The sequence below is a fragment of the Callorhinchus milii genome, unplaced genomic scaffold, assembly GCF_018977255.1.
Source record: "Callorhinchus milii isolate IMCB2004 unplaced genomic scaffold, IMCB_Cmil_1.0 Scaffold5, whole genome shotgun sequence".
NCBI lineage: Eukaryota > Metazoa > Chordata > Chondrichthyes > Chimaeriformes > Callorhinchidae > Callorhinchus > Callorhinchus milii.
Window position 1 is genome coordinate 28,478,222 of NW_024704746.1, and position 27,291 is coordinate 28,505,512.

At 38.9% G+C, this 27,291-nt stretch overlaps 2 protein-coding genes across 9 annotated transcripts in view; one reads left to right on the forward strand and one right to left on the reverse strand.

The window, feature by feature from the left end:
- Nucleotides 1-2,990, forward strand: part of eps8a (epidermal growth factor receptor pathway substrate 8a) — a 68,128-nt gene extending 65,138 nt beyond the window's left edge. For 7 of the 8 annotated variants that reach the window (XM_042334995.1, XM_042335001.1, XM_042334999.1 and 4 more), the window contains one exon: nucleotides 1,902-2,990. In XM_042334995.1, coding sequence (XP_042190929.1) covers nucleotides 1,902-2,015 — 114 coding nt within the window. In that variant the 3' untranslated portion in view covers nucleotides 2,016-2,990. The remainder of the gene's footprint in view (nucleotides 1-1,901) is intronic. The other variant, XM_042334996.1, reaches the window with a different exon arrangement.
- Nucleotides 2,991-3,883: 893 nt separating this feature from the next.
- Nucleotides 3,884-27,291, reverse strand: part of ptpro (protein tyrosine phosphatase receptor type O) — a 59,622-nt gene continuing 36,214 nt past the window's right edge. Inside the window, exons 12-27 of the mRNA XM_007904181.2 lie at nucleotides 27,058-27,178; nucleotides 25,855-25,988; nucleotides 24,054-24,189; nucleotides 22,149-22,269; nucleotides 21,962-22,030; nucleotides 19,096-19,179; nucleotides 16,808-16,843; nucleotides 13,895-13,976; nucleotides 13,178-13,268; nucleotides 12,836-12,912; nucleotides 11,613-11,747; nucleotides 10,394-10,552; nucleotides 8,938-9,092; nucleotides 7,415-7,550; nucleotides 6,704-6,839; nucleotides 3,884-5,406 (exon numbers count right to left, since the gene is read on the reverse strand). Coding sequence (XP_007902372.2) covers nucleotides 6,729-6,839; nucleotides 7,415-7,550; nucleotides 8,938-9,092; nucleotides 10,394-10,552; nucleotides 11,613-11,747; nucleotides 12,836-12,912; nucleotides 13,178-13,268; nucleotides 13,895-13,976; nucleotides 16,808-16,843; nucleotides 19,096-19,179; nucleotides 21,962-22,030; nucleotides 22,149-22,269; nucleotides 24,054-24,189; nucleotides 25,855-25,988; nucleotides 27,058-27,178 — 1,647 coding nt within the window. The 3' untranslated portion in view covers nucleotides 3,884-5,406; nucleotides 6,704-6,728. The remainder of the gene's footprint in view (nucleotides 5,407-6,703; nucleotides 6,840-7,414; nucleotides 7,551-8,937; nucleotides 9,093-10,393; nucleotides 10,553-11,612; nucleotides 11,748-12,835; nucleotides 12,913-13,177; nucleotides 13,269-13,894; nucleotides 13,977-16,807; nucleotides 16,844-19,095; nucleotides 19,180-21,961; nucleotides 22,031-22,148; nucleotides 22,270-24,053; nucleotides 24,190-25,854; nucleotides 25,989-27,057; nucleotides 27,179-27,291) is intronic.

Genomic DNA, 27,291 nt, shown 5'->3' on the forward strand with positions numbered 1-27,291 from the left:
TTACCTCTTTCCCCTCACCATCACAGCCTACAAAACGTTCCCTTTGAAGAGCCGATTTTGCCTTGGGTGTTTTAGTTCTAATCTTGATCAAACAGCATTTGGCTTATCCTTCAAAGCAAAAATGTGTGTATTTTTCCTCCAAATATCAAGAGTTTTGATACATGTGACCTAAACCCAATTCATAACTCCGACTATTATGGAAGCCTTTGCTAGTCGAATATTGAATGAGCACAAAAAGGCCTCAAAGTAATTTTTTCTTCTGACTTATCAATTCTTAATTTTTTTTTAGCAAAATAATGTTGTTTGAGGAAAAATGCTGGGAAAGATAGTGATCCAAATAAAGAAAGTCAACTTGGTTATTTCTAAATCAGCATGTTCACTTTTTCATTGCTGCATTCCTCACGCAGCAGTATACTTATTAATGATGATGCACTCAAGGCAGAAATGTTGCTCTTGTTTAACACAGGAAATAGCAATACGATACTAACATCATAGGAAGATACTTGTAGGCACAATTAGATTATTTCTGTATATTGCATATTTTTTTAGATATAAGAAATTTGAACTAATTGCAAAAAAATAAACTGTCTAATGATCAATTTGTTGTATTGAGGATTAAATTTAGTTATAGTGTACTACAGGATTGTTCAAAGCAATTTTAAAACGAGTAATTGCAGGAATATTTATAGAATTCACATTTATTCTTTCAGGATTTTTCACTGAATCTCAAGTGCCAAGCACATAGTGCATGACACAGAAAATCATTTGAATTAAAAATTCTGTGAAGAGTAACATTCTTTGTAAGCTTTATTTTTCTTTGGTGTTATATAATGATTCGTGTGATATACAACTGGCAAATTTCTATAATTCCAGATTTTAGAAATGTATAAAATTTGCTGATAAAAAAAATTCTTTTGGAAGCATTTTGCACTTAAATCAAGCCTAATTTCAAAAGGAAGTTAAATGTGCTGAGCAAGGTTAGTACATTAAGGTTTGATGAATGACTTTGCCAACTAACTAGGTAGGGAGGTGTATGAGAGTAGTCATCTGGTTAAGGCTAGTTCCACTGGTCATTTGTTTCACAGATGCAATGAAATATTTTGAATCTTAGCAAAAATCTACACTGAATATTAATTCCTAAGTGATTTCAACCATTGTTCTGGTGGATAGTTTTTTAAGCTTCCGATTTTAAGAAAAGTAACCTGTATTTTTACGATAGGAAGCATTCAGCATTGGAGGTAAAATGTTCCTGCAATTGACTGTTTCATCCATTTATTCATTCTTATTAGAAATGGGTTTAGTTTATGGTGACTTAAGTTTTTCCATTCAATACAGCCATTTCAATTCAGATAAGCCTGTATCTGAATTGTTTCCTTGGACACTAAATGCTTAGAAATGTCAAGTATGTTTTGAGGTTTCACAAGCTATTCACCTAAAAGATCTTTTTAAATGCCTGCAGTCACCATAAGGCTGGAATCATTTTTCAGCCTTGAAATAATCAACGAGAGACTTGTAAGTAACGTTGTAGATGGAGAACCAAGCTGTTCAGTTCAGTCATACTTGTGCTAAATTGGCAACTGCTGTGGAAATTTCCTTTAAATTTGTTTCAGTGTTGAAGTGTGGAGAAAATTAATGCAAGGTTAAATACAGATATGTAAATACAGGTGTGGAATGTAAAACTTCCACTAAATAGAAATAACATTGAATAGAAACTATAACACAAGTGGAACAAATCCATTGACAAACTCAAGTCCATTTATGAAAGACTGAACATAACACGGTTCTCCCCATTTCTTTCCATCCTTCCCTTTCCTTCTCTCCCCCCCCCCACACACACAGAATGTGCACAATAGCACTGTTTGTCCAAGCTCATAGTTTGTTTTTGAATTAACTTCTTTCAGGATAAACGTGGGACTTCAGAGCTGGAAGAAATCATGAAGCGGAGACAAGAAAAACTGAATGCTGCTGGTTGTGACTCAGGAGTGGAATCTTTTGATGAAGGAAACAGTCATTAGTATAGTGTCATTACCTTGAACACTTCTTTTTTTGATTTAGGAAATCACTGAGGGATCACCTGACTTTTTACAGATTATGCGCAGAAGGCACAAAATGATGGACCAGTGAAGCGTACTTCAAAAAGGACAAGCTGTAATGAATACATTTTGCTAAGTTTTTATTACTGTGATCTAGTGCAGGATTCCATAAAAATCATTAAGTGACATCAATAAAATTCCATACATCTTTTGCAAGTAGTGTTGATTTATTTCTCTTTGAATATAATTTAAAATTGCTGCTTTGGTTTGTTGCATTGAGACTCAATGCAGTAAGCTGCCTTGTACTTTTCTGTAGCAGACTGAGAAAAGGGAGTAGGATTCAGTGTTATAAGTCAATATTGTGTATTAGATTAAATTCAGATCAGTTAAGATTATTCATTCATTGGTAATGAGGTACTAAAGGTGGAGCACTATTTTGTGGTTGGCATTTGAGTTGAGTGTAAATTGTCATGGTCTTAACGTAGAAGAAGAAAAAAAACATCAAATATAATTGACTTAACAAAAGCAGAATTTTCTCAACAAACTTGCATTACATTAAAAGGAAATTCCAGTTTTAAAACTTTTCAAAAATGTGTATTCAAAAGACTTCAGTTTGCTGCAGCTATTTTATTGGGCATGAAAACAGACTTGTTGGTTTAAAGATGTAACGTTGACTGAAACACTGATTGAAATGTACTTTCATATCTATGTTACATACACTGAAACACCAAATCATTTCACTACAGTTTCTAGTATACGTCACAGTTTGAACTTAAAATGTTAGAATTTTCTTATCTTGGTGTTATTTTATGAGAAAGTGCTTGACTGAAAAATAATGTTGTATATTTGAGAACTTAAATCCATTTAGAAGGATTTTGTATTGTATTTGTATAGTTTCATGGTGCCTTTTTCCATATAATTCTGCTGTAATTCTGAAATAAATAGTATTTACCACAATTTTGTGCTTGCTGGTTACAATGAATGACTTGTGCATTCTGAACTTCAAAACAACATTGACCCAATGGAATTGTTTCAGGTAAGAGTAACTGGGATGTTCGAGGACATTATAGGTCTTGTTAATGAATAACCTTGCAAATGTACAAATGTCAGACTGAAAATCTAATCTAATTGTAGCTTTTGATTCGAGTTACTGGTTTATAGAATGTGAGTCACTTTTGGACCTGTGTTCCCCTGAATCACAATCCTGGACTTCAAGTTGCCAATTGGAGTACCCACTCTGTTTCCTCATTAAAGCAATTAGACATTGCCAGAGTTTAGACCCCAATGCTTATAACTCCACCTTCCAATTGGGAATTCATGTCCCAGAAATATCTCGCAGCAACAGGGTGTTCATTTAATACCTGCTCAAGCATTATGCTCTTGCACCCTCCACGTAATCATACAATTGGATTCGGATTCAGTCTGACCACATCTTCTAAAACTACGTTATTCTAATCATTGATTTTACTGTTGCAGAATGCTTGCCTATTTTTCGTCCATTATACTGCAATATTTCTGGTACCTTTTGAATAAACGGGGAAAGAATGTCATTTCTGACGACTGTTCAGAAACTACTAAAAGTAACCTACAAATGTCTTCCCAGTCTTTGACCTTAAATTTTCCAAATTGTTTGATTCCATTATAATGTTGAGTTTGATTCAAAATGAATTAACTCCAGTGACACCATATCTGCCCCGAAATGAGTTGTTTTAAAACAGGACAGATTGTTAGATGTAGTACAATACAAAAAACTGGTAAATTTCAGAAAGAGACTTGGTGGATTTCCCAGGTGGGGGGGGGGGGGGGGGGGGGGTAATTACAAGAACAAAATGAAAGGAATCACAAGAGAATGCAAAGTAATCATTTATTTTCATTGAGAAATGTTTTCATCATGTTGATTCAATGTACTGGTACAGTAAGCTTGTCCAAAACTGAAAAATCTACACTACTGAGCAAACCACCAAAAATAACTTAGAAACCATATAGTACAAAGATTTTATGTACAAATGTGTTTCGCACTAAAGGTACAAAAGTCTACGAGTGACTAACAGCTGAACAAGTGGTGCACCTTCTTCTGAGACTGCATTTAAAACCAACCACACTTTACCCTGAAGAACTTTATAGGGCACTTGTAACTGTTCCTCCAATAACATTGGACAATGCAGGCATGTACACTAACAAATATTACCATATCAAACTCAAATTTTCACTGACTAATTCTCTGCGATTGCAAAGCATTCTACTTCATTATCACAACTTCCATGCACGAAACGATCAGGTTCATCTGGATATGGACTGGTGGGAATTCCCATCAGCCCACATATGGGTGAATCTTACCCTGTGGTGTGTGGAGGATGCGTTTTATTAGAAGAATCAAGACGCTACTGGTGTGTGTATAATCTTTGTACAACACAGTAATTCAATTGAGAGATGTTCAATAGATGGTCACAGAAGGCATGTCAACATTAGTGCCTGGGTCCATGGCTCCGGTGCATTCATAAACTGCTTATTAAAATTTGTTGCCGTCCCAGCTTTTTATGTGCATTCTTTTTAACCTGTTTTTAATACTGTTGAACACTGCCGTTTTTTTTTTCTCATCCCTTTTAGAATCGTCAGAGCTGAACATTTGCCAACAGTCCTACTTCTCAAACACGTTTGCATTCCATTTAGTCCCAAGAAAATTAAGTAGTCAAAAGGGCAATTTGAACGTCACCATCGTTTTATAAAAAAAAGCGTAACTGCAATATGAAACACTACACGAACGCTGACACATCAATGCATGACACAACAGCAATAAGAAGAAGGGCACATGTATTGAATACATCTCGGATTTTTAGTGCCAGACCAACCCTGGTATTCACTTTTTTTTATTGAACTAACAACGCTAACTTTATCATTGCAATAAATACAACTTGTTTTAAAAAAAGTAGTTATCTTTTCATCAAATCTTCAGGCAGTTCTTTTTAATGGTTTGTTTCTTTGAAGTTTTTTTCAATCTGTTCATGGAAAATCAAATCTCCGGTAAAACAGACCTTTTAACTAAAGTTTCGTTGTAAAACAATGTTAGCTGTTAAAACTGCTGTCGAATACATAAACTGTGGAATGCTGTATGGATTTTTCATTCTTTATTCCTCTTTCAGATGTCATTTGTTTCATTTGAATCCATCCAAATGTATTTGGTCCGACATTGAACTCTTATTGGTAGAAATGTTCCAAAGACACTACAGGTACTTTTAAGGCATTGTCCCAATGCTTTTGCCTTCTACATATATTGTTGTTTCATTTTCTGATGCTAGTGCTATTCCTCCATGGTCAGAACCAAGCCCTGGATACCTGAAGCATGGGAAAAGAAATGTGCTCTAGGGTTTTGAACCTGAAAATTAAGAGGAAAGAGCACTTACAGTTACAACAAGGATCTTGTGTACAAATATCACTGGGCAATGCAAATTTTGATGCAGTTTAGTACATTTTACTTTTTTCATGATTTTATATAACATTGTTTTTAACAAAATAAAATAGTCTACTTTTACTTGTATTTCCCTCTCCAGTTCTCCCCCTCCCCCTTCCTCTTAATAATAATAATAATCTTTGTATTTGATATAGCGCTTTTCACGTCGGGAGGACGTCCCAAAGCGCTTCACAGAACACACTGTAAAGTGAATTGACTGTATATTTGTGGGCGAACGCGGCAGCCAATTGCGCACAGCAATGTCCCACAAACAGTCATGGATTGAAAATGACCAATTTATTATTGTTTTTGTTTTTTTGGAGGGATTATTATTAGGCTCTGTGTGGAGTAAGGAAACTTGCCCAAGGTTTCGCCCTCTGCCTGGAATTGAACTCCGGTCTCTCACTTGCAAACCGAGTGCTCTAACCACTGAGCTACAGGACTCTTCGGTTCCAAAGACACCAGTAGTACATTGCCCAAACGGTTGAGACGAGGCAGGATATATCAACAAGATTACATTTGTATAGTGCCTTTCACGTCGGGAAGACGTCTCAAGGCTCTGAAATCATATATCAGCAGCGAATTCAACAGTGCTGTTTATTGGTAAGTCTTACCATCATTTCTAAAGACTCCCATCAATACATCTTTTCATAGAGACGGCCTTAACCTCCACAACTTAAAATGTGTAGGAGTTTGGGTATGAGGAGAGAAAGTAATACAGTAAGTGGAGGGGAAAAAACATGCAAATTCTCTTGGAAACAATTGTATAAATGATATCAGTTATTTCCATCTGCTCAGACACAACTGAGTAAGTCAGGGCCTAATAGCAGATGTTAGTTGTAATGAGGATCTTAACATCCAAGCTATACAAAGCTGCTTGGTATTTCTAATGCCACAGTAAATATGCAGCACAAAAATTAAGTATAAAGTTGTCATAATCTAAACGTAGCTCAACTCTGTCAACTTCAGACTACCAGAGATGCTGCACTGGGGTGAAAACTCCTCAACCCCTGTAATGTATAACAGCTCACAAGCAATATTCAGATCACCACTGGTGTGATGGCCATCAACCCAAGTTATTAACGTAACACTACCTCTGAAACTGCACAAAGTTTATACACAGAATGGGCAGTACAAAGAAATTCACATGGATTATGAATGGAGATTATTCTTCTCCCAGGAATTTGTTTTTCGACATATAATATTAACTTATACAACTCACCGCTGTGTTTCGTGTCATCCAACCCTCATAACTGAGATGGGCTGACATTCTCGTATATCACGTCACTGCTGTTATACTGTTGTCTTTTCTTTTTCCACATCAATTGCACACACCGATGGATGAAAATGTACTGCTCCTAGGAAACGTAGCAACAGAAGTAGGGGTAATGGACGGAAAATACCCAGTGTCAGTGTTCAGAAGAGCAAGACGGTAAATTATGAAAACTGATTACATTTGTTTCAAGAAAAAATGTGGCAGGAGAGATGTGCACTAACTAAAAATATCAGTCTTATTTGTGCCTCTGCTTTACAAGGAACATGTTATTTCAGCCAGTACAGTGTGAGGTTTAAGTATGTTAATTATGTGTAATATAATTAGTACATTTATTACTCAATGTTACTCTCGAGTTTCTGTTGGCTTTTTATTAATATCATTTTAAACAAGGATAGCAAAACATTAATGCATACAGTAAAAGGAAACTGCCAAACACTAATTATCAAACACACACACAACTATTGCTGCAATAATTAATCACTGTAAACACTGTACGCAATGGCAAAGTACAGTATTTAAAGCCAGGAAGCAAAGTTAAAAGAGAATGTACTTTATTGTAAAATTATACCACTCCCAAACTCAGGCAAGTAACATGAATATGGTAATGCCAAGTATAGCTTTTCAGTTAAACAGTTTATGTACAAAGCTCTGTCCTACCTCTGTCTGAACCATTGATGTCCTGTACATGCGCATTTCAGAGACCAAGCCCAGAATATCTACATACTCGTGCTCATGGATGTGCTGCATGAGACGGTCGAGGGCTATCAGAGTTCCTGTTCTGCCCACACCAGCACTAAAACACAAGTTGAAAGGACATTATTAGTGAACACATCAGCGTCTTACAGAAAGAAGTCCTCTAATACTGGTGAGAACAACAAATGGTGAACTATTAGAACACATTTTATGTCAAGGTTAGAATTACAGTAAATAACGTTCTCTTAAGATTCCAAGATGTTCTTGAATTGTACTTTAATAACAATAATAATCCTTGTATTTTCCATAGCTTTATGTCAATAAACATCTAAATTGCTTCACAGGATTTACTGTAGACAACAAAATTACATTTGTACAGCACCTTTCAGGTCGGGAGGATGGCCCAAGGTGCTGGACAGTCTGTTTCAGACCCAAGCTGAGGGTCGGGATTGGGGAGGGTGGAGGGCAGGGGTGGAAGGAGGGTGATCGAAAGCACGTGCATTATTGGCACGAGCTTTAGAGTGCAATGACTGTATTTTGTAGGGAAATGTGGCAACCAATTTGCCTCACCAATGTCCCACAAACATCCATAAAGTGAGTGATCGAATTTAACGGGAAGATTGTTGGTCAGGGCTTGAGGAAAAAGCCCTCTCTTGAAAGAGTGTCATGGTACCTTTAGCTTCTACTGACAGGACCTCAGGTTAATACCTCATCCTAAAGATGGCAACTCTGACAATGCAGCACGTACGCCCGATCTAGAGTCAAATGGACTTGAGTTCAATGTCCTGACGTGGTCTTGAACCCAGAACCTAACTCAGAGACAAGAGTGCTCCCAACTGAAGCAGGCTGACACCTAACACTGCAGTGACGGACGGTAAACTGACCCGGATTGTGTGAGTTGGGGCAAATAAAAAAAATATTCACTGTTGCAAGCTATAAATACATAGTTGATGCTGACGACAGTGGCACTAGCAGGGGAAAATGTTCAAATAAATCTTAGCCACAAGCAGAGTTCCACACCAATACACTCAATGTCACAAGATGTAAAGCTCAAGTGTTACATTAATAACTAACGGATGCGCATGAATTGGATTGCATTGTTTAATAATAATAATAATAATAATCCTTGCATTTGATATAGCGCTTTTCACGTTGGGAGGACATCCCAAAGCGCTTCACAGAACACACTGTAAAGTGAATTGACTGTATATTTGTGGGCGAACGCGGCAGCCAATTGCGCACAGCAATGTCCCACAAACAGTCGTAGATTGAAAATGACCAATTTATTATTGTTATTTTTGGTTTTTTGGAGGGATTATTATTAGGCTCTGTGTGGAGTAAGGAAACTTGCCCGAGGTTTCGCCCTCTGCCTGGAATTGAACTCAGGTCTCTCGCTTGCAAAGCGAGTGCTCTAACCACTGAGCTACAGGACTCAGTTTGAAAGCTACAGTTTGATTAAAGTAGCAAATCGTTAAGCGTTCACTCACCTACAGTGCACGATTATAGATCCTGGCCTTTTCACTGTTTGCTGCCTGATCATCTGCACAAACTGTAGGATGTTCTCTGCTGTGTCGGCATTTGGAACCCCATGGTCAGGCCAGGCCATGTAATTGTAGTGAATCACTCTCTGAACAGCATCAGCCTGAGGGAAAAAACATTAGACCAAAACTGCGTAAAAACTTACTTAGGATCCAATTTACAAGATTGGGGCTCGACAAACGGTTTGATACAGCATCTTATCGCATCGTTGAGAAGTTTCAAAGCGCTTCATGGAATATACTTTAAAATGAACCAACTCAACCAGGGTTTCTGCTCCTATTAGAATCCAGAAACTCTTGCTGTCCGGTGCATATGTGTGGATGTTATGTGGGAACAGCGTTAGTCTCAGATCTGATACCCTCTGGGTTTGAGCATTCACTTTCAAGGCTCAATTGTGAGGAATGGCCATTTGAACGAGGTACAAGAGGGTGACTGGTGCTCATGGAATCGCACCCCAGCGGACAGAGAAACGCGTCAAGATGCCTTGAAAGCAAAGGAACGGAGGGGAAATATTGGAGATGAAAAAATTGTGAGGGAAAGTAGAACCATTTCTGTTTTTGCCAGGGTGCAGCATTAAGTGAAAGCCTCAAGTGGTCATAGGACATTGCAGTATGTAGTATCCACTGATGACCACGAGATGGCACATCGATATCTCAGAATGACTTCCAGCACCGACACTCAGTGAGAAAAGGGTTTCTCAGTGTGAGACCGACCTCCCAGGGATTGCTCACTCTGGACATCATTAACTTAGAAAATATATTCAACGGAAAAGAAATCTTAAAAAAAAGCTGCCTCGCTTGTTGCTGTAACCGCTGCATCATATTTTGTTAGAAATGATTGAACATTCATCGTATTAATCATTTGTGCCTTTACACCATCTTTTGTTGATAGAGTGTTCCACTGAAAAAATTTCTTTAGTATTTGCCTTTGTGTATGTCCTGTTTAAACTGTACTAACTAAATAAATTCCCCAAACCAGCGGGATCAACTATGAGGTGCGCAAAGGGACCAATGGAAGAAAAGACATTAGGCTATAGAATATGTTTAAAACATTCTTAATTAAAATGTGATGCAACCACTCACCCTATCCCCTGCATCGTACCTCAATTATCTTGCAATGACATGTAAGGTTAATTCTAAAGATCTAAATGATCAAATAATTCGTTGTCATTTGTTTTGCTCCTCCCAACCACATTGACAGAAAGCCTGACATTGAACAGCTTACATGCAGGATGTGTCCCTCCAGGGAGAGAGAGCGCATTCCATTCCAACAATCATCTGGGATTTCCATGTGTCGGTGGGATGCATGGAAATCTCAGCTCGGTTTGGATACTCTTAAGCAACGGTGATGGGTTTCCGCACGTGTCAGACACCCGGCTGAGCAAAAAACAAACCAACAGCTTACGTAGCTGACATTGAATTCCCTGATGATCCACTCTGGCTGTTCTGACTGCTCTGAATCCTCTGACTGATCAGGCAGCTCTGACTCAAAGACCATTTCAACCGTGATGTCTCCGTAACAGACGGGCTCTTTATTAAAAGGCCAATAATGGTCACATTTTACCTGAAAAATAATTCACAAAAAATGAGTACAGTAGCAATCACTGTGTCCTTTATATTATATATAAATAGGTATTTATGTTTATGACTTTTTACTTTCCTGGTCCACCAACATCAGACCCTGATAGATGATAAGTCTGCAATTTAACCATATAACTTGAGCATTAATATTGTACCATATGATTTGTAGATACTCCTTGTGAAAGCATTGCTGCCAATCAGCTTAGAAATGATGTTTATCACCTTATAAACCACTGGACCTTCATTTTATTTCCCTGGACTGCTATCTACAGGGCAGGTAAGCAGTGCTGCCAACAATATGTTATATCAGTTAGCAGACCCTACCCCCAAAAAGGAAATACTGTATAAACACAAACAACAACAACGTGCATTTCACGTGGGCTAACATCTTGGAATGCTTAAATATGCCAACACACAGCACATGCAACCAGCATCGTCAAGACGCATCATTGGAACAGCTATAACAGCCAGAATAATAATAATAATAATCCTTGCATTTGATATAGCGCCTTATCTATCTATATATATATATATATATGGAGTCCTGTAGCTCAGTGGTTAGAGCACTCGCTTTGCAAGCGAGAGACCTGGGTTTGATTCCCGGCAGAGTGAAACCTTGGGCAAGGGCAACCTCCACACGCCTGATAATAATCCCTCCAAACTAAAACAATAATAAATTGGTCATTTCAATCCACGGCTGCTTGTGGGACGCTGCTGTGCACAATTGGTTGCCGCATTTTGCCCACAAATATACAGTCAATTCACTTTACAGTCTATTCTGTGAAGCGCTTTGGGACGTCCTCCCGACGTGAAAAGCGCTATACCAAATATAAGTATTATTATTATTATTATTATCGACGCGTCTCAAAGCGCTTCACAGGATACACTGCAAAGTGATTCGACTATATTTTGTGGACCAGACAAGGCAACCAATTGCGCACAGCAGTAATAATAAAGCTGAGATCAGCCTCCTGTGCACCTATATGCACAGTAGGCACCTGCATGAAGCAATCTGTATGCACAGCAATGCATTGATCACTTACCCTGCGCCGCTCATTACATTGGGTCAGCATTACAATGATGTGCGATTTCTGCTGCAGAACCATTCTCCAGAAATCCCTCCTCGTCTCTGCCAGAGGCCCCTGCGTTGCAATGTACTCATGTGGAGAGTTGTACCCCTGTGGGAAGAGATCTATATTCATCTTTACTGCTCCAGTAATTCCAGGAAAGAATGTCAAATCTGGCAATGTTACAAGATGTGGGCAATCCACCTCCCTTTAAGCAAACTCTCTACGATGCAGCTGAATATTTCATTATCCATCCCTTAACACAAGCCGTTCACTACCCTCAATTGAGCAGGTAATTCAGGTTGTACTCAGGTCCACTGGGTTAATCAACAACAACTTGCGCCCTCCACGCAGGGTAACGGCTCAGAGCGCTTCACAGTGGCGGAGCCTGACTCAGGACTTGAAAAAGGGGGAGAGAGGGGACAAGGCGGAGGGATTGAGGGAGAGCGTTCCAGAGTATTGGGGCGTAGTGGCTGAAAACACGACCTCCGATTGTGGGGTGGAGGGTGCGAGGGACGAGCAGGGGCCCAGGGCCGGGGCCAGTCGAGTGGACTGGGGAGTGAGGAGGTCGCAGAGGCTGGGAGGTGCCAGGGAGTGAATGGATTTGAACAATTCAAAGTGAATGGTTTTGTAAACTTAATTATACTGCAAGCAAAGGTTGAACATTGATCTGTTAGAGTAGTGAGAACTGAGCATGTTTCTGCATTGAAACATGCACACAGACCTGTGCTCATAGCATGATCGATGCTGCTGACATTTTTAATGTAAGGAAATGGTCAATTTAGCTGTTTAAATAACTTGAAAAATGTATAGGTGGTCCAAAGAATATTTTAAAGTTTAAAGGTAAGTAAGACTTGCCTACAATTCAGAAAAACCTGAATCCCCTGCAAGTCTCTAAGTCTCTATTGATGATATTTTTTGAAAGGGAATGCCCACTCTCCCTGGGGGAAAAAAAGGCTTTCGGAGCCCAGAGTGTGCGTTGGGTTTATTGCTGAAATCCAACCAGCTAGAAACACATACCTCACCATTGAGAGCACTGCCTGGCAAGCTTCCCTGCTGCTTGTCCAGCTAGGACCACCTTACCCATTAGGACTTGTCCAGCTTGCCAATGGGACTTTAGTAGTAAGAAACCCACCCAACATGAATGAGAGCATTATCCAGGGCTTCTCCTTTGACAAGCAACTAAAGCAAACACTTACAGGGATGTAGTTAGCATTGATGTAGTCCGAGCCTTCCTCATCATGAAGAGAAACCAATTTGACTCGACTGAAGTCATCTGTGGAAATAACAACCATCATGTGAAGATATTGCAGGCTTTTCATTTATTATTAATTATTATTATTACATCTGTTATCAAACCCTTTGCTTGTGATCAAAGGGATCTGATTCAAAACGATGCAGCATTCAGCTTGGAAAATTGCATGTGATGTTTCACAGAAATTACACTGCATTGCCATTTACAGATGTAGCCACAGGTGAAAAATGTTCAAGAGGGAAGCAATCTTATTGAAGATAATTGGATGAACGTGTAAAGTACTCACATGGCAGGATATTTGTGTAACGATTTTTACATCGATTTACTGGCAGTTCAGCAGTGTCATGGGATACATCCTGAGCAACAAGTTTCAGATCCTGATAATGAGATCCAGAGTGATATCAAGGAATGAGCAAACAAGGTTAGCACAGCAATTTGCATTAATATAGCTCCCTTCAAGCAGGATAATGTCTCGGTGTTTCCCGGGGACATCAAACAAGGGAGGAGAGTGATAGTAGCGGTTGTAGAGTTTTTTTTAAACTGGAATTTAACGACAGATAGAGACGGAGTGAGAAGGAGGGGTAGAGGGGGTGAGTACTGATATGGGGGCGCAGTTGTTGAAAGTTCTATGTATGTAATAAGTGATGCTACCACATAGTGGCAGTGTTGTCAGCGTAAATGTTATGTGGTGATAGTTTAATGACAAAATTAATATTTGCATTTAATATAGCACCTCATCACGCTAATAGGTCACACAGCAACTATTGTGATATAGAGACACGTAGCAGCTAATTGATGTAAGGAACAACCCACTGATAACAATTAGATGACACTGGGCCAATTTTGTTATTGAGGACACCTCACCGTGCTGAAGATTACAAGGGGAGAGAGGAAAAACATTCAATCGGCAATAATTGGGAGTGTGTATACCTGTTTGTGAAGTGGGTGGGAGAGGCAGTATTCTAAGAGGAGAAATCCTTTGTAGGGGACAACAGCAGCTCACCTCAAACTGAAGAGAAAATTTGTAATCCGAATCTCTGGCCATATCCTTCAGGTACATTTCAAAGTCATCCAGCTGGACAGGGCTGTGGGAAGCAAAGCCCAAAACAATGAATTGGTTTGTCTCATCTCAAAAGAGCAATGAGTGAATGTTCTAAGGAATCAGTTCATTTTGATAAACAGAGAAGAGAGTCTTTACTGTTAAACTAGTAACATTAAGTAGTTGAACTCATCAACTTGAGCTAGCGCAATTTTTGTTGGGAGAGTTGAGATTCAACAACGACATCTTGTGCACTTATATAGCGTGCTTCACAGTGACTCGGAGCTCTCAGTCAAGTCAAGATACCAGTCAAGATATCTTATTCACTCAAGACACCTTGCGAACTCTATAGCTGAAAGCATTAACGCGATAAATCGAATGCCATTAGCTATTTGGCTTGTGATAATATCAATAATAACAGCTCCTGCACAATGTCAAACCATACACTTGATGTCTATCAACTGTGACATTGAGCATTTCAGTGAGAGAGCTGCAGCCTGAAGCAAACACCAACAATGAAAGTTATCCAATGTGAAAAAGGCAACACATAGCCAAGATCACTCAGTGCTTTATGAACAATGTGACACACATCTCAGCCTTGTCACTTCAGCTTTTGCTGGACTTAATCTTACTTGGCATACATAATCTTACTGGGATGACACTATGCTGGATTTTATGTGACCTTAAGCAAACTATCTGTACTGTTGGTTCCAAAGCATTGGAGGGAGGGGGTAAAATGCAATACAATATAATCAAATCGGATTGACTGCACTAATTGGGGACGCAGTCAAAATTATTCTTTTGGCCGAGTAATGGTTCAAAGATCTGACAAAAGGCCAGGAAGCAAATGTATTCATAAATGTAGCCAGTTTTTAATGTGTTTTCAAAACCTTTGGGATTCAAACGTTGACAGTGTTTTTTTGGGACGGGGTGAGGATAAATTTCAGAATTGTGACTCACAAACCAAAAGGGTAAAAGCAATAAATTTGATTTAACTATGCAATACACTCCAGTGTCTGCAATGGTTGATGTGCCTGTTATTTTTCATTGCCCACAGCCTCCAGGCCAATTGCTGACAATCAATAAACTCTTTACTCAAAATTTAAATCACCGAAACAGGTTACCAGGAAAAGTGATCGAGGCAAAGACACTGGACCCATTTAAAAACAGCTTGATGATGTGATGTGGTGTGTGTTCTGGAAGGATGAGATTAGTTGGACTGAAATTTCTTCATCCAATTGCACACAGCAGTGTTCCCCAAACAGTCGTGGATTGAGTGATCAAATTGTTTTTTCGTTTTTTGAGGGATTATTATCCCCGGAAAGCGAGCCACCAATCGACTAACAACAGATTCCTTGACTGCTAGGTAAACAGAGGCATGTGGAATAAGGAAATTGCCTAAGGTTTTGTCTCACCCAGGATAAAAGCAGTGATGTTTTCTGTTCCCCAAATCACACAGAAACAAAAGGTTCTGGGCAGTAGAATGAGTGTTCTTGCCCGCCAACCATTTTGTGGTGGAATGGGTTAAAATGAATCTCAGCACAAAGTATTGCATAAATTGGGTTTATTTCCTGATCTTGTGAACTAAAATAACAAGCAGCTGCGTGTGTGTTCTGCCAATACATATAACGTTTGCTCATCAGTTATGCGTTGAATATTACGCAACTTTGGAAGAAGAGAACTAAAAATGAGGCTTCCCTGCCTTTGACCTAATGTGGGGAAGTAAATGCAGAAAAGCACTGAAACCGTTAAAAGTGACGGCCCACTGGCTCAGATATTATTTTACTTATGAGGAGAATATTGATTAGTAGGAAATGGGTTTGTATTTGTAGTTTGAGTTCTTCATGTCAAGTGCAATGCCGAGTTGAGAGGCTTTTTAGTTGCGGAGAGGACAAAGACACGAGGGAAATGCAAATAGCTCTTGTGCCCTTTTTTTAAGCAATCGTCGATTGAGCCGAGTATGCTGCAAAAGGCTGAGCAGCACAAAGGCTGCCCTGGCAACGGAAATGATGAGTTTAGGTGGAGCTTAACAGGGGGAATAAATGAACAAGAGATAAATAGAAAGCTTATTATCGGAGCTGTCCTATATGACAATGTTACTGGTGAAAACGATATTAGATGAATAGTTTGCTTCAATGGATCGAGATGGAATTTCTTTGAAATTCTTTGAAAGTTCTTGCTGGCTTCAAAAATTAAGAATAAATTCTGGATGCTCTAAACATGACCTAAATATAATAGTAATAACAGGTAGAATTTTACCCTACAAATCTGTTAAGAAGCACCACAATTTTTACACCACAGTAACATTTTCAAGCAATACATACGCCATTGTCAATTTAGCCTGCACATCCAATTTTTCCACAAGATTCGTTCAATTTAATTACTGTATCTCTAAATGTAATAACCCTGAAAGCTTTTATTGATATGAACTCGCCAACTTCCTTTTTCAAAGCCTTTGTGCTTTCTTATTCTACCACCCACACTGCTAGTGTGTTCTACGTGCTTTCACCCTTTTACTAAAACAAGAACCTGTTCCATTTCTTGATCTCTTTTGCTGCAGTTATTTTGAAGAAATCGTACAGAAGTGCCATTGAAGTTGGAATAGAACTAAAGATAAAGTGAATACTTTCATCCTTCTTAGGCCATTATGCACACTTAATAATAATCCTTGCGTTTGATAAGCATATTATCACGTCTTCGAGACGTCTCAAAGTGCTTCACAGAATATACTGTATATTTTGTGGGTCGAAATCCAGCAGCCAATTGCGCACAGCAGTGACTCACAAACAGTCGTGGATTACTATGAATATATTACATTAATTCCTACAGATATTTCTGAAGGATAAATAAGAATAAGTAAATGGCATTTAAACCTACTTGGTCAATTTCCTCTTCTTCAATGCGTATTTATTCCTGTAAGTGAATATAGGCACGGTAAGGATATGGTTAAAAAGTCATTCTTCATCTATGACTCAGACATTTGCTTAAATTCACCCAAAAACTTTAACGTATGGACCGTTCAAATTCTTCATTTATAAAATATTAACTGTTGTGTATATGTAACTCTCATGGCCATCCATATTCCAGATTGTTATTCAACTTTATAAAGCTTTTTCGTCATTTCTTTTCTGAAGTTTTTTCATGTTAGCAACTTAAAAATGTTTGTTACCCAACATTTTCTCACCAGAAGGAAGAGTCTCAAAGGATGACAATCATTTAGCATCTCCACTCTGAGCAGTAAATGACAGAGAATGTTGGAACATTTATGTAATACATATATGTACTGGATCGCACTAAAATGATTGCAGATTGAAGGGATATTGGTTCAGTCTGTTTGGAATAGGCGCAAATTTAGAGAGTGTAAATCCAATCAAATAATCTCCTCTCTAAAAGGATTTATCAAAATGATTTGGCAATTCAACAAAGAGAATTCTGTAATTCATTTTTTCATTAAGAAGAAATCTTTAGGGATTATGAATGGAATTGATAAGTGGATGTAAAATATTCAATTTGAAACGGGTATAAATATGTTAACATGGTATCACCTGGAACTCTGCTACTTGTTCAAATAGATAGTTAACCACTGCCTGGTAAACAAATGGGAGACTGAAGGCCTTCCTGATGATATCAAGCATAAATTTACCGGGTTTTCTTGTCACCTTGTTCGTTTTTGTGGGCTATCTTTCCCTGCTACAGTTCTTCTGTGGCTCCACTGTACTCATCAAGCTAAATATAATATTAATCGTCGCATTTTATATAGCGCCTCATCACGCCATTGAGACGTCTCAAAGCGCTTCACAGAATTTATTGTAAAGTAGGTTGACTGTATTTGTGGGTGAAAATATGCACAAAATACTGTGACAAATTTGCTTTTTTCAGGGACTGACGCAAATGAATCAGGAGAGAGTAAGATCCATTGTAGTTTATGCTCTTAAGACCTAAAAGTTATATGATCTTAACCATAAGGTCACAAGTCTTAAATATTAAGATTGTACAGAATTTTGAAAATGGGTTTAAATTCAGTCTCAATATGGACAATAAGCAAAAGACATGAAGTTTTGTAGACTTTTGATAAATATAAAGTCATCCCTGTGGCAAAGTGCATGTAAGTGAATGTTGTGAAAATTGTATTGAGTCTCCTGTTCTGTGCTGACATAGCCTGACAACACTCACTGAGGTCCATTATAAGCTGATAGTAAAGAGGGATCGTTCCGCTATATCTTTGCAATGGGATTCATCACTGTCTCACTTGTGAAGAGCAGTCACCTCAGTGAGATATCAAAGTATGTCTTGCTTTCATAAAACTGAACCCTGGCGAGTCGGTAACTTCAGGAGAGAAGGGGAGAAAAGGGAGGAGAGAGCGGGAGGGGAATTATGTTGAAAAGTCCTGATAAGACAAGACAATTTAACAGTATTGAGAAGATTTGATGTGTTTGTGTTTGACAGCTGTTGGGGAGCACAGACAGAGGTGGTCAATCTGTCCCTTTCCATTCAAAACTAATGAATTATGTGGATGAATGCTCCAATGTATTGGAATAAGAGGGTTAATCTCCCAATTGACCTTGAACAGAGATACTGAAATTGTTGGAAAAAAATTTGGGTATTTCTTTGGCTACCTGACTAATCTTATTTGGCATTTTTTGTAAGAATATGGGGTCTAACTTGAAGTATTTCATAACATGGAAAGGAATTGTTGTTGACTTGTGGGAACTTTTGGGAGGTAGATTGCATTAGGGTGAACATTCCCTGGGCCAAGTATTTCTGGTCATCAGAAGGGTCCCTATTTGGGCAACTTGAGTTCCTTATTAAGGGACCCTGCTAAGAAGTAAACATTAGACAGTTATATGTGTAGTGGTACAGTGATCAGATGAAATGTACAAACATCTTACTATCTATTCCTATCTTTTTACATTTTGTTGATTCCAATACTAATCATATCTTCCCCGCCTCACAAACACACACACATAAAACACATACACACAAACACAAGCCATGTACAGTACAATACAGATACCTTTGAGAACTCTCCTATATTTTGTAGCCAGTAGCTTCTCACGTCTGCACAACGCAGAAGTCGGAGAAAGTTAGTGGATTGTAGTTAAGGTGATATTAGCTTTAACATTTCTCGGGAGGCATCAGATAAGACCATCAAAAAAAAAACTTACCAAGGATTAATACCAAAGGCCAAAAGATAGTCAGTCCAAAGGCATGATGGGAGCAGGGCAAGAACAGCAAAAATACTTCTACGCCTGAGAAAAATGCAATACAGACACATAGAGACAAAGAGTCTGTTTGATTAATAAGAGAGACAATTGCCTGTGATTAACATTGACATGAGGAAAGACTGTTAGGTATATTGCTATTTTGCAGTAACACAGACATGCTGCACACGGGGAATAAGATAGCGCTAGAATGGGAAATATAGATTGAGTAATGCATAGCAAAGTTAACATGGTTAATAGATTGATTTGCACAAGCCTAGACAAAACTGAAAGTGCTGCCTGTTAATCTTTAAAGTTCTCTGTTGCCGTTTTGAGCGTTACATCTGGAATGTCGCTGCGAGTAACACAGCATCTGGATTAGTGCTGTGAACAGCTCGTATTGAATTAGAATTACATGAAGATTTAGGATTGACATGGTCAATGTTTGGATTTATCTGAGTGCAAAGTGTGTTGGTCCCTAACTTTGCAAGCAGAACATTGTTCTTCATTTTTTTTTACAGTGTTGGTTCTTTGCTTGAGATGTAGGGCTGGATTGTGCCTTAGGTGAGTACTGAGAACTTGTCACTAGTGCTGAATTGTGTGACCCACAGAAGATATTTTGCACTGTGGGCTTTTGTTTCAATCTTAATTTCAGTGTATTTTGCCGAATCACAAATATAACACTGGTGGAAAGGCAAATTCAGAAGACATGATCCAGGTTTTTTTTTAAAAAAATAACCAGCAACAGATAATGTGAATGGAAGCAAGCTATTTAACATAAGACCACAAGGAGAGCACAACTCAAACATATAGGTTGAAATGACAAATCCTCCAATAGGATAAGACACTTTACTCACAGCAAATATGTAGAACAGACTCTCAACAAAGCAATTAACATTATCTCAATGAACCTCTTCAACAAAGGACTGGATAAGAACTGTTTAAGAACTCTATCAGACGATATAGGGCAGTTGATTAGAAAATGAAATGAACAGGTTTTGTGTGGGACAACACGATTTGTCATGGTGGGAGAGAGAAGGGAATCAGAATGCAGTGCTTCACCTTGCTGTTTCTTGATGCTGAGTTGCGTTTCAATTTCTATATTCAAAATATTACCACCTCTTCCATCTCCATATCAATGCCACCTGCTCTCCTGCTTCTAGTCAACTATTCACACCCACTTTCTCCACTCGTTGCCTGATATCTTGCCCTCCACAACACCGTATGAAAACCACTCTCTCTAGTCACCTTTCTGTTTTTAAACAAAAACATTTCTCTCAGTTTTTGAAAACCTCCAATGCCTATTTGACTTGATCCTGTCTTCAAGTCACCTGTAAATTCCTCTCGCTTCTAGCTTTGTGTCTGCTCCTCCCAGTATTAAATGCATTAATATCAATGGTGCATCATAGAGGCAAGTTGTTCTTGTTCACTGTTGACTGGAGGGAAGAAGGCCTGGGATAAACAGGATGATGTGAAGATGAAGAAATATTATGGAACTTTTGTTGGATTATCTTGAAGAGATCAGGGGATATTTGTGCTCAACTCTCCTACAGCAGATAGAGTGAATGGGATAGTGTCTGCGACAATGATAGGTTTCGGTGGTCAGTGGATGAAACGCTTGAAAGAGCAATTGACTTGACCTTTTCTCGTTCCATGACTCAACTGGTGGAGAAGCAAGTCTAGAATGTACTCCCCACCTATCAAAGGGACCACAGCGAGCGCAGATAAACAGTTTTACAGGAGAAAATTATAGATCACCAACCCACATGGGGACCATTTATACACAGTGGTGTAGATAAGGTCTGGTAAAGGTGAGCATTTCCCAATAAAACTAAATTCAACTTTCTCTTTTTGCTCTTTTTTTAAAAAAAACGTCAAGTCAAGAACATGGGTAGAATTCCCACCATCCCGATGACCTGATTAGATTGACACTAGCCAACTGGTGCCTGTAAAATGAACCCCTTGATTGACTGAGATGTGAAAATGGGTAAAAATAATAATAGAAAAACAGCATGGTATATTTGAACTCCCAGTGGTTTCCTCATACATGCTTTGGATGCAACAAGGAAGAAAATGCATGCAGCTTTGGTTGGATCTTCTTAATGTAGAAAGATTTTGCCCACAACTTCATCAACATGACTTGAGGAGAAGCCAATACAACTGCACCAAGTCCTTCTTCCCAATCAGGGAAGAATATAGAATCTCCAAGTGACCACAATAAAACAGCAAGGTCCAAAAATCAGATCATGTTTACCAAACAAATCAATGAAACATCAAAATTATCAATAGAAATTATAATTCCCATGAATTATTTAGTATCACATATTTAAGTGAGGAATATTTACTGGCGTTGTGTGACGTTTTCAATCAATTCAATTGCAATGCCAAATACAGAGCTATATGTAGTAACTGAAACCAGACAAATTGACACTTAACAAAGACATAGGCAGCCGACATTGTAATGAAAAGCAGGATTTTGAATGCAAACAAAATGGGATTTCTGAATATAACCACACCCACAAAATAATTCCTTTTCTCACTGAAATGACATGTTCCACAATAAGCCTTTTGCAGATATAATAACATGTTCAGGTAGTCAAGCTTATTATTTTCTACCCTCTCTCTCTCTTTGTAATGGAGACTTACACTGTGTCTCAGTAGGTTTTATGGGCTCTTATTCATTATTATTGTATCATGTCACAACCAAAGCATACAATGGGAAGTTAGGTCCACAAACTATAATTGAGAGAAGAGCCTATTATGTGGTGTCCAGTGTGTGTGTATGTGTGTGTTAAACATTATTTTATGTGTCCATTCCCCTTGAACCTACCAATTAAATGGTATCTTCCCATCTCTCTCCAAAGTGGCAAAATTGACAAATATTCCTGCTCCACAGTTCCTGTAAAAACGATAACAAGATCATTTATAAATGGGCTTGGTTTTCAATAAATTGGAAGCACAAAATCTAAGTATGAAAAACAGTGTCTGCACTCATAAACGCATGGAAATGCAAGTACCTGGTGTGTTGTAGGTGTTTGCGTCTCAGTACAAAGAGAGTGATCAACAGAAGGCCGATAAGCAGGATACTCAGGATAGCAAGGGCAGATATCACCACCATGTTTGAATTCAATTCCGTAACTGTGTTGAGAAGAAACAGTTATGAACTCTTTTCTCACATTGGCAGCACTTTCCCCCAATTCTCATCTTCATTTGGTTAAAACTCATTCCATACATGAGATAAATCAGCTTACAACACATAACTTGCTCATGAGATCAACAACAAAAACAAGTACATTTGTACAGCGCCTTTAACGTCTAGAGGACGTCCCAAAGTGCTGGACAGTTAGGGATTTGGACTCAAGATGGGGGTTGGGATCAGGATGGGTGGAGGGCACGGAGGGTAGGGGTAGAAGGGTGACTGAAGGCACGATCGAACAGGAGGGTCTTGAGACCCTCAAAACATATCACTTATTTATTACGATCAAACCCGACCCTCCTGGCTCTGGTTCAACCCTAGACAGGAAAGCAGTTTGACTAACGTTTTGTATAGAGTTAATGCCCCTTCCAAATAGCTGCGTCCAATAACAGTCAAGAAGCTTCCCCAAGGTATCAGCAAACACTTCTTTAATTGAAAAGCTCTTAGTCATGTAAAATATGCTGAACAGAAAGTTTAAAAAAGCCCGCAGAACTTCCCTTATTGTTCCTCTTATTTCTCCAATATTGCCTATGAAATACACAGTCCTACATTTTACTGTGAAATCCTTTGTGACATTCTCCTGACATGAAAGAGGCTATGTCAAATGTAAGGATTATTATTATCATCACACACATCCTCCTCTAACAGTGGCTATTAGTTTCATTCTAACTGTTCTTTCTGCAATGGTGGGGTGAAGCCTAATCTAAGAAAAGACAGATAAAGGTCACTTTTCTCCAACTATTTATCAATGGGATCAACTTACTGTGAAATCAAGAAAAAAAATTGCCACCGCACTTTATTTTCATCTACCTTCTTCTAGATTCCTCTAGTTTGCTCACGCGTGTGATAATAATAATCATATTAATAATAATTGGAGTTGAGCTTTAGATCAGCCATGTTCTAATAAAATGGTAGAACAGGCTCCAGGGGCTGAATGGCCTACTCCTGTTCCTATGTTCCTAAGCAACCTGAATCATTTTCTATGTGAAAGATGCTATATAAATACAAGTTGTTGCTGTTGAACCAACCAATATGATCTACTAGAACATTCTCTTGAGTTTACTTACCCTCTGATTACTCTCTCTGGGAAACACTTTCCTTCTATTTAACAATGCACTTATAAGAACCCAGGAAATACTTAAACTTAACACAGCTCAACCACATCATGGTCGCTTTACATTACATCAACACCCTCAGATCAACACTGTTGTTTCAACTGCCTTAATTATATATTAGTTTTTCGGTCCCAAAAAATGGAATAGAATGCACCAACAGTGACGGGATGCAGGCCTTGATTTTGTTCTGTGAAGCAATGTCTAGCTGCACTGAACTTCAACACAGTTCTATCAGATATCAATCTGTTGCGTTATCCTATAGCTCACCTATCCTATCTAGCCTGCCCCAAAACCAACCCACTTACACAAAAGTCGGTTTAAGTTACAGGGAGCCTACTTTTACTTGTAACCAAGGACTTGTGCACTAAGCCCAAAAGACATAGGAGCAGGAATAGGCCATTCAGCCCCTCGAGCCTGCCCTGCCATTTAATAAGATCGTGTAAAACCTAATTCCATTTATCTGCCCTATCCCCATATCCCTTAATCCCTCTATCCTTTAGAAGGATATTCCTAAGACTGTCTTCATTTGCCTACAAAATTCTACGATTCTCTGATCGTATGGGTGACATTCCCTGGCTGCAAGCAGAGTGATTTTTTGACAGCGATGGTACCTGTAGTTGAGACAGCTATGAAGACTGGTTGGCTGTAACTGTCATAACTAACGCTGATCACACTACAGTTGTAGGAAGTCGATGGCACAAGATTGTCGAGCGTAACAATGGTCGAGTATACGGTGGCTTCTTCCTTCTAAGGAGAAGAAAACAAAGGCAACTAGATTGGGAAAAGTCCCTGCAGAGCATATGAAAACGAGACACTAGTGTGTGTGAGAGAGAGAGAGAGAGAGAGAGAGAAAGAGACAGTGTGTGTGTGTGTGTGTCAGAGAGATAGAGAGCGTATGTATGTATTCCGGTATCAATGTTTCCTTCTCTCCATTGACAGAATTGGTTGTTAACTTCTCCGTCTTCAAATCAAATCAGTTACAGTAATATTAATAATAAATATAATATAAATCTTACATTTATCACCAACGCTTCTGATAGTCTTCGCAGGGTTGAGATTTAGCTGGCTACTCTGTGGCAGGCTGACCTTGTTAAACTCTTTTAACAGTCTACCAACATAAAGCACCAGTTATCACAAGTTACGTGATTACTTTTTCTGTGCATTTATCATGGGTTTCCAAATATAAAGTGCCAAAGCATGAGAGGAAGCTGCCACGAAGGGGAAGTAGCCAGACAGTGTTTGAAATTTTTTTAAAAAACTGGAATTGCAAATCAAGCTAAAAATAATTAAACTGACACATAAATCATGAAATTACAGTAAGCCTCTGTTATGCCTCTGCGAAAGACCAACACTTTTGCAAACTCTCTGACACACACAAATCATCTAGATCCTTAAATATGCATTACTCCCAGTGCAAGAGTATCGATGGCTCCAAAAAAAACACAACCACACTGCCCCTGAGCATTGTGCAACAGAAATGTACACTGTAGTTCTGCGTGTGTTCCCTTGAAATGTACCCTGCCTGAAGCAAACCTAGGTTCGAATGTAATCTTCTGAAAAACAATAAACTTGCATTTCGTTTTGGTCAGCCGTGCGTCTGACACATTCGGAAACCCATCACCGCGCTTATGAGTATCTGAACTATCTCCCACAGGTGGAGATTCCAGAGATAGAGTGTTGGAATTTTGGTGGCGATGCGCTCACCGAATTTCATGCTGAGATGTGTTGTCCCCCCCACCACCGGGAAGCTCACAGGATGTTCCTGGTACCTGCCATCCTCTTAAGGAGGGCTCAAACCCGTGCTTGTCGGCTGACAGATAAACGTGTCTTGTATATTAGACATTCATATAACAGGACAGCATATTAGAGGACTGTGTTGAAGCGAGTCAGATGCAACCAGGGTGCAGGAAAAAGTCACTGCAGTGCTCTCACACACAATCTCAGAGCAGAATTCCTTACCCGACTCTGCACTGTAGAGCAATCCAACGAGTGCTTAGTTAAGGAACCCAAGGCATCGTTTAGATTAAAGTCAGATCCTGAGACAGATTGGATGGCACAATGGGCTCTTTGACTTGTAGGAAATGGGATTTTTCCCACATTTGTGGAATGAAAATCTCTCTCTCTTGGCTGCAAGAGTCGTTCATACATAAAGAAATAAGTTTGTCCACTCACATCCCAGTAAACTGAGAACAGGACTGAGAAGGTTGTGGAGAATATAGCTGTCCTGTTATTGAGTGCACCTGTTAGATACTGCAATGGGAGCCCTTCATCTTCATGATGGAATTAAAGGTTCATAGTAAGCACCACAAGGATTCAATGTTTTTCCTGAGAGTGTTAATTGTTGTTGATCAGTGCGCCAACTGAATTCATACGGAGAAAAGTTTTTTTTTAAAAAAACAAGAGGCAACAAACCTTTCCTTTAACGCTCGATCCAATCTGTTTGCAAATGACCTCGTAGTGATCAGTGATCCCTTCCTCCACCCAAAGCAGAGTCACAGACGTCTGTGTCTTGTTAACAGCAAACAATGACTTAGGAGGAGCTGGATCTGTGAGGTGAAGAGTATATCACAATACTGAAACGTTTAACATAATCTCTTCCTGCTTAAAACTGCAGGGGGCAAAGATTGTGCAACTTGTTCCTGATACATTTTACTCAACAATTATGACAGGCTCAAATCTGCACTTGTCAGATGTCAGTTGATTCCTGGGGGGAAGGCGAGGTAAGCATTTTCTCTTTGGAGCTGAATTAAGTGGGATCTCCTTGCGAGGATCAACTGATTGAATAGTTGGTGAACGTCGCCATTCTCCTCCTGATTTCCAACATGGCCCCAGGATCAGACTTAAATCTGAACCATATACTTAAACAATGGTGCCTTTGATCACTCCGGGTGAGTTGGTTGCTAAATCGGATACATCGCTTCTTACAGGGGAAGGAGAAATTCAAGCCATATTGAGTATGGTTTTGCATGTCTGCTTTCAGAATGGAACTTTCAGGGAACTCATAGCATTTCCCAACAGACTAAACCCACCAAATAGTTCAGAACATCAACATTGTATGTGGGGTTGGGAGGGGGGATATTTTAGTCACAATTGAAAGGCAATCTAAATTTAGCTTCACACTTCACAGCTCTATACAAGTGAAGTGACTTCACTTCCAGCAATATAAATACAGCACTGAAAGTGGAACTAAACTATGCCCTTTCCTCTTGTCAATATATAGGCTTTTAAGAGCTAAACTGCATCACCTACCACTGTTAACTATGCTGTGTTTTCAGCCTTCATGATAGATAATCCAACCAAAAAAGCAAATAAATAAATAATCCTTGCATTTGATAAAGCACCTTATCACGCCTTCGAGACATCTCAAGGCGCTTCACAGAATATACTGTAAAGTGGATTGACTGTATATTTTGTGGGTGAAAAGTGGCAGCCAATTACTCATAACACTCAAAACTTCAACTCAGTTATTCAATACAAAACCACTGTGTAAGCATAAACTATTTTGAAATACTTCATATATTTTACATTGCTGTAAGCACTGTGAAACATCACCCATGGGCCTGATGAAATTATCAAGAATATCTGTAACGAGTGTAATATAGAAAAAATACTAACCAAGCTGGACTAAACGTGGAGCTGAAGTATTACTGCTCCCTTCCGTATACGCTACGACAGTAAGGTTATAGATATCTCCAGGAGGTAGTCGTAGAACAGTTGTCATTACACTGCGTGGCACCTGAATTGAACAAGAGATGTGCTGTAAACACATCATTAATATTGACCAATAAAGCTTCAGTTTTGGCCCCTGTTCCCATCACTTGAGTCTAAGAGTAAACAGAATGACCTGTG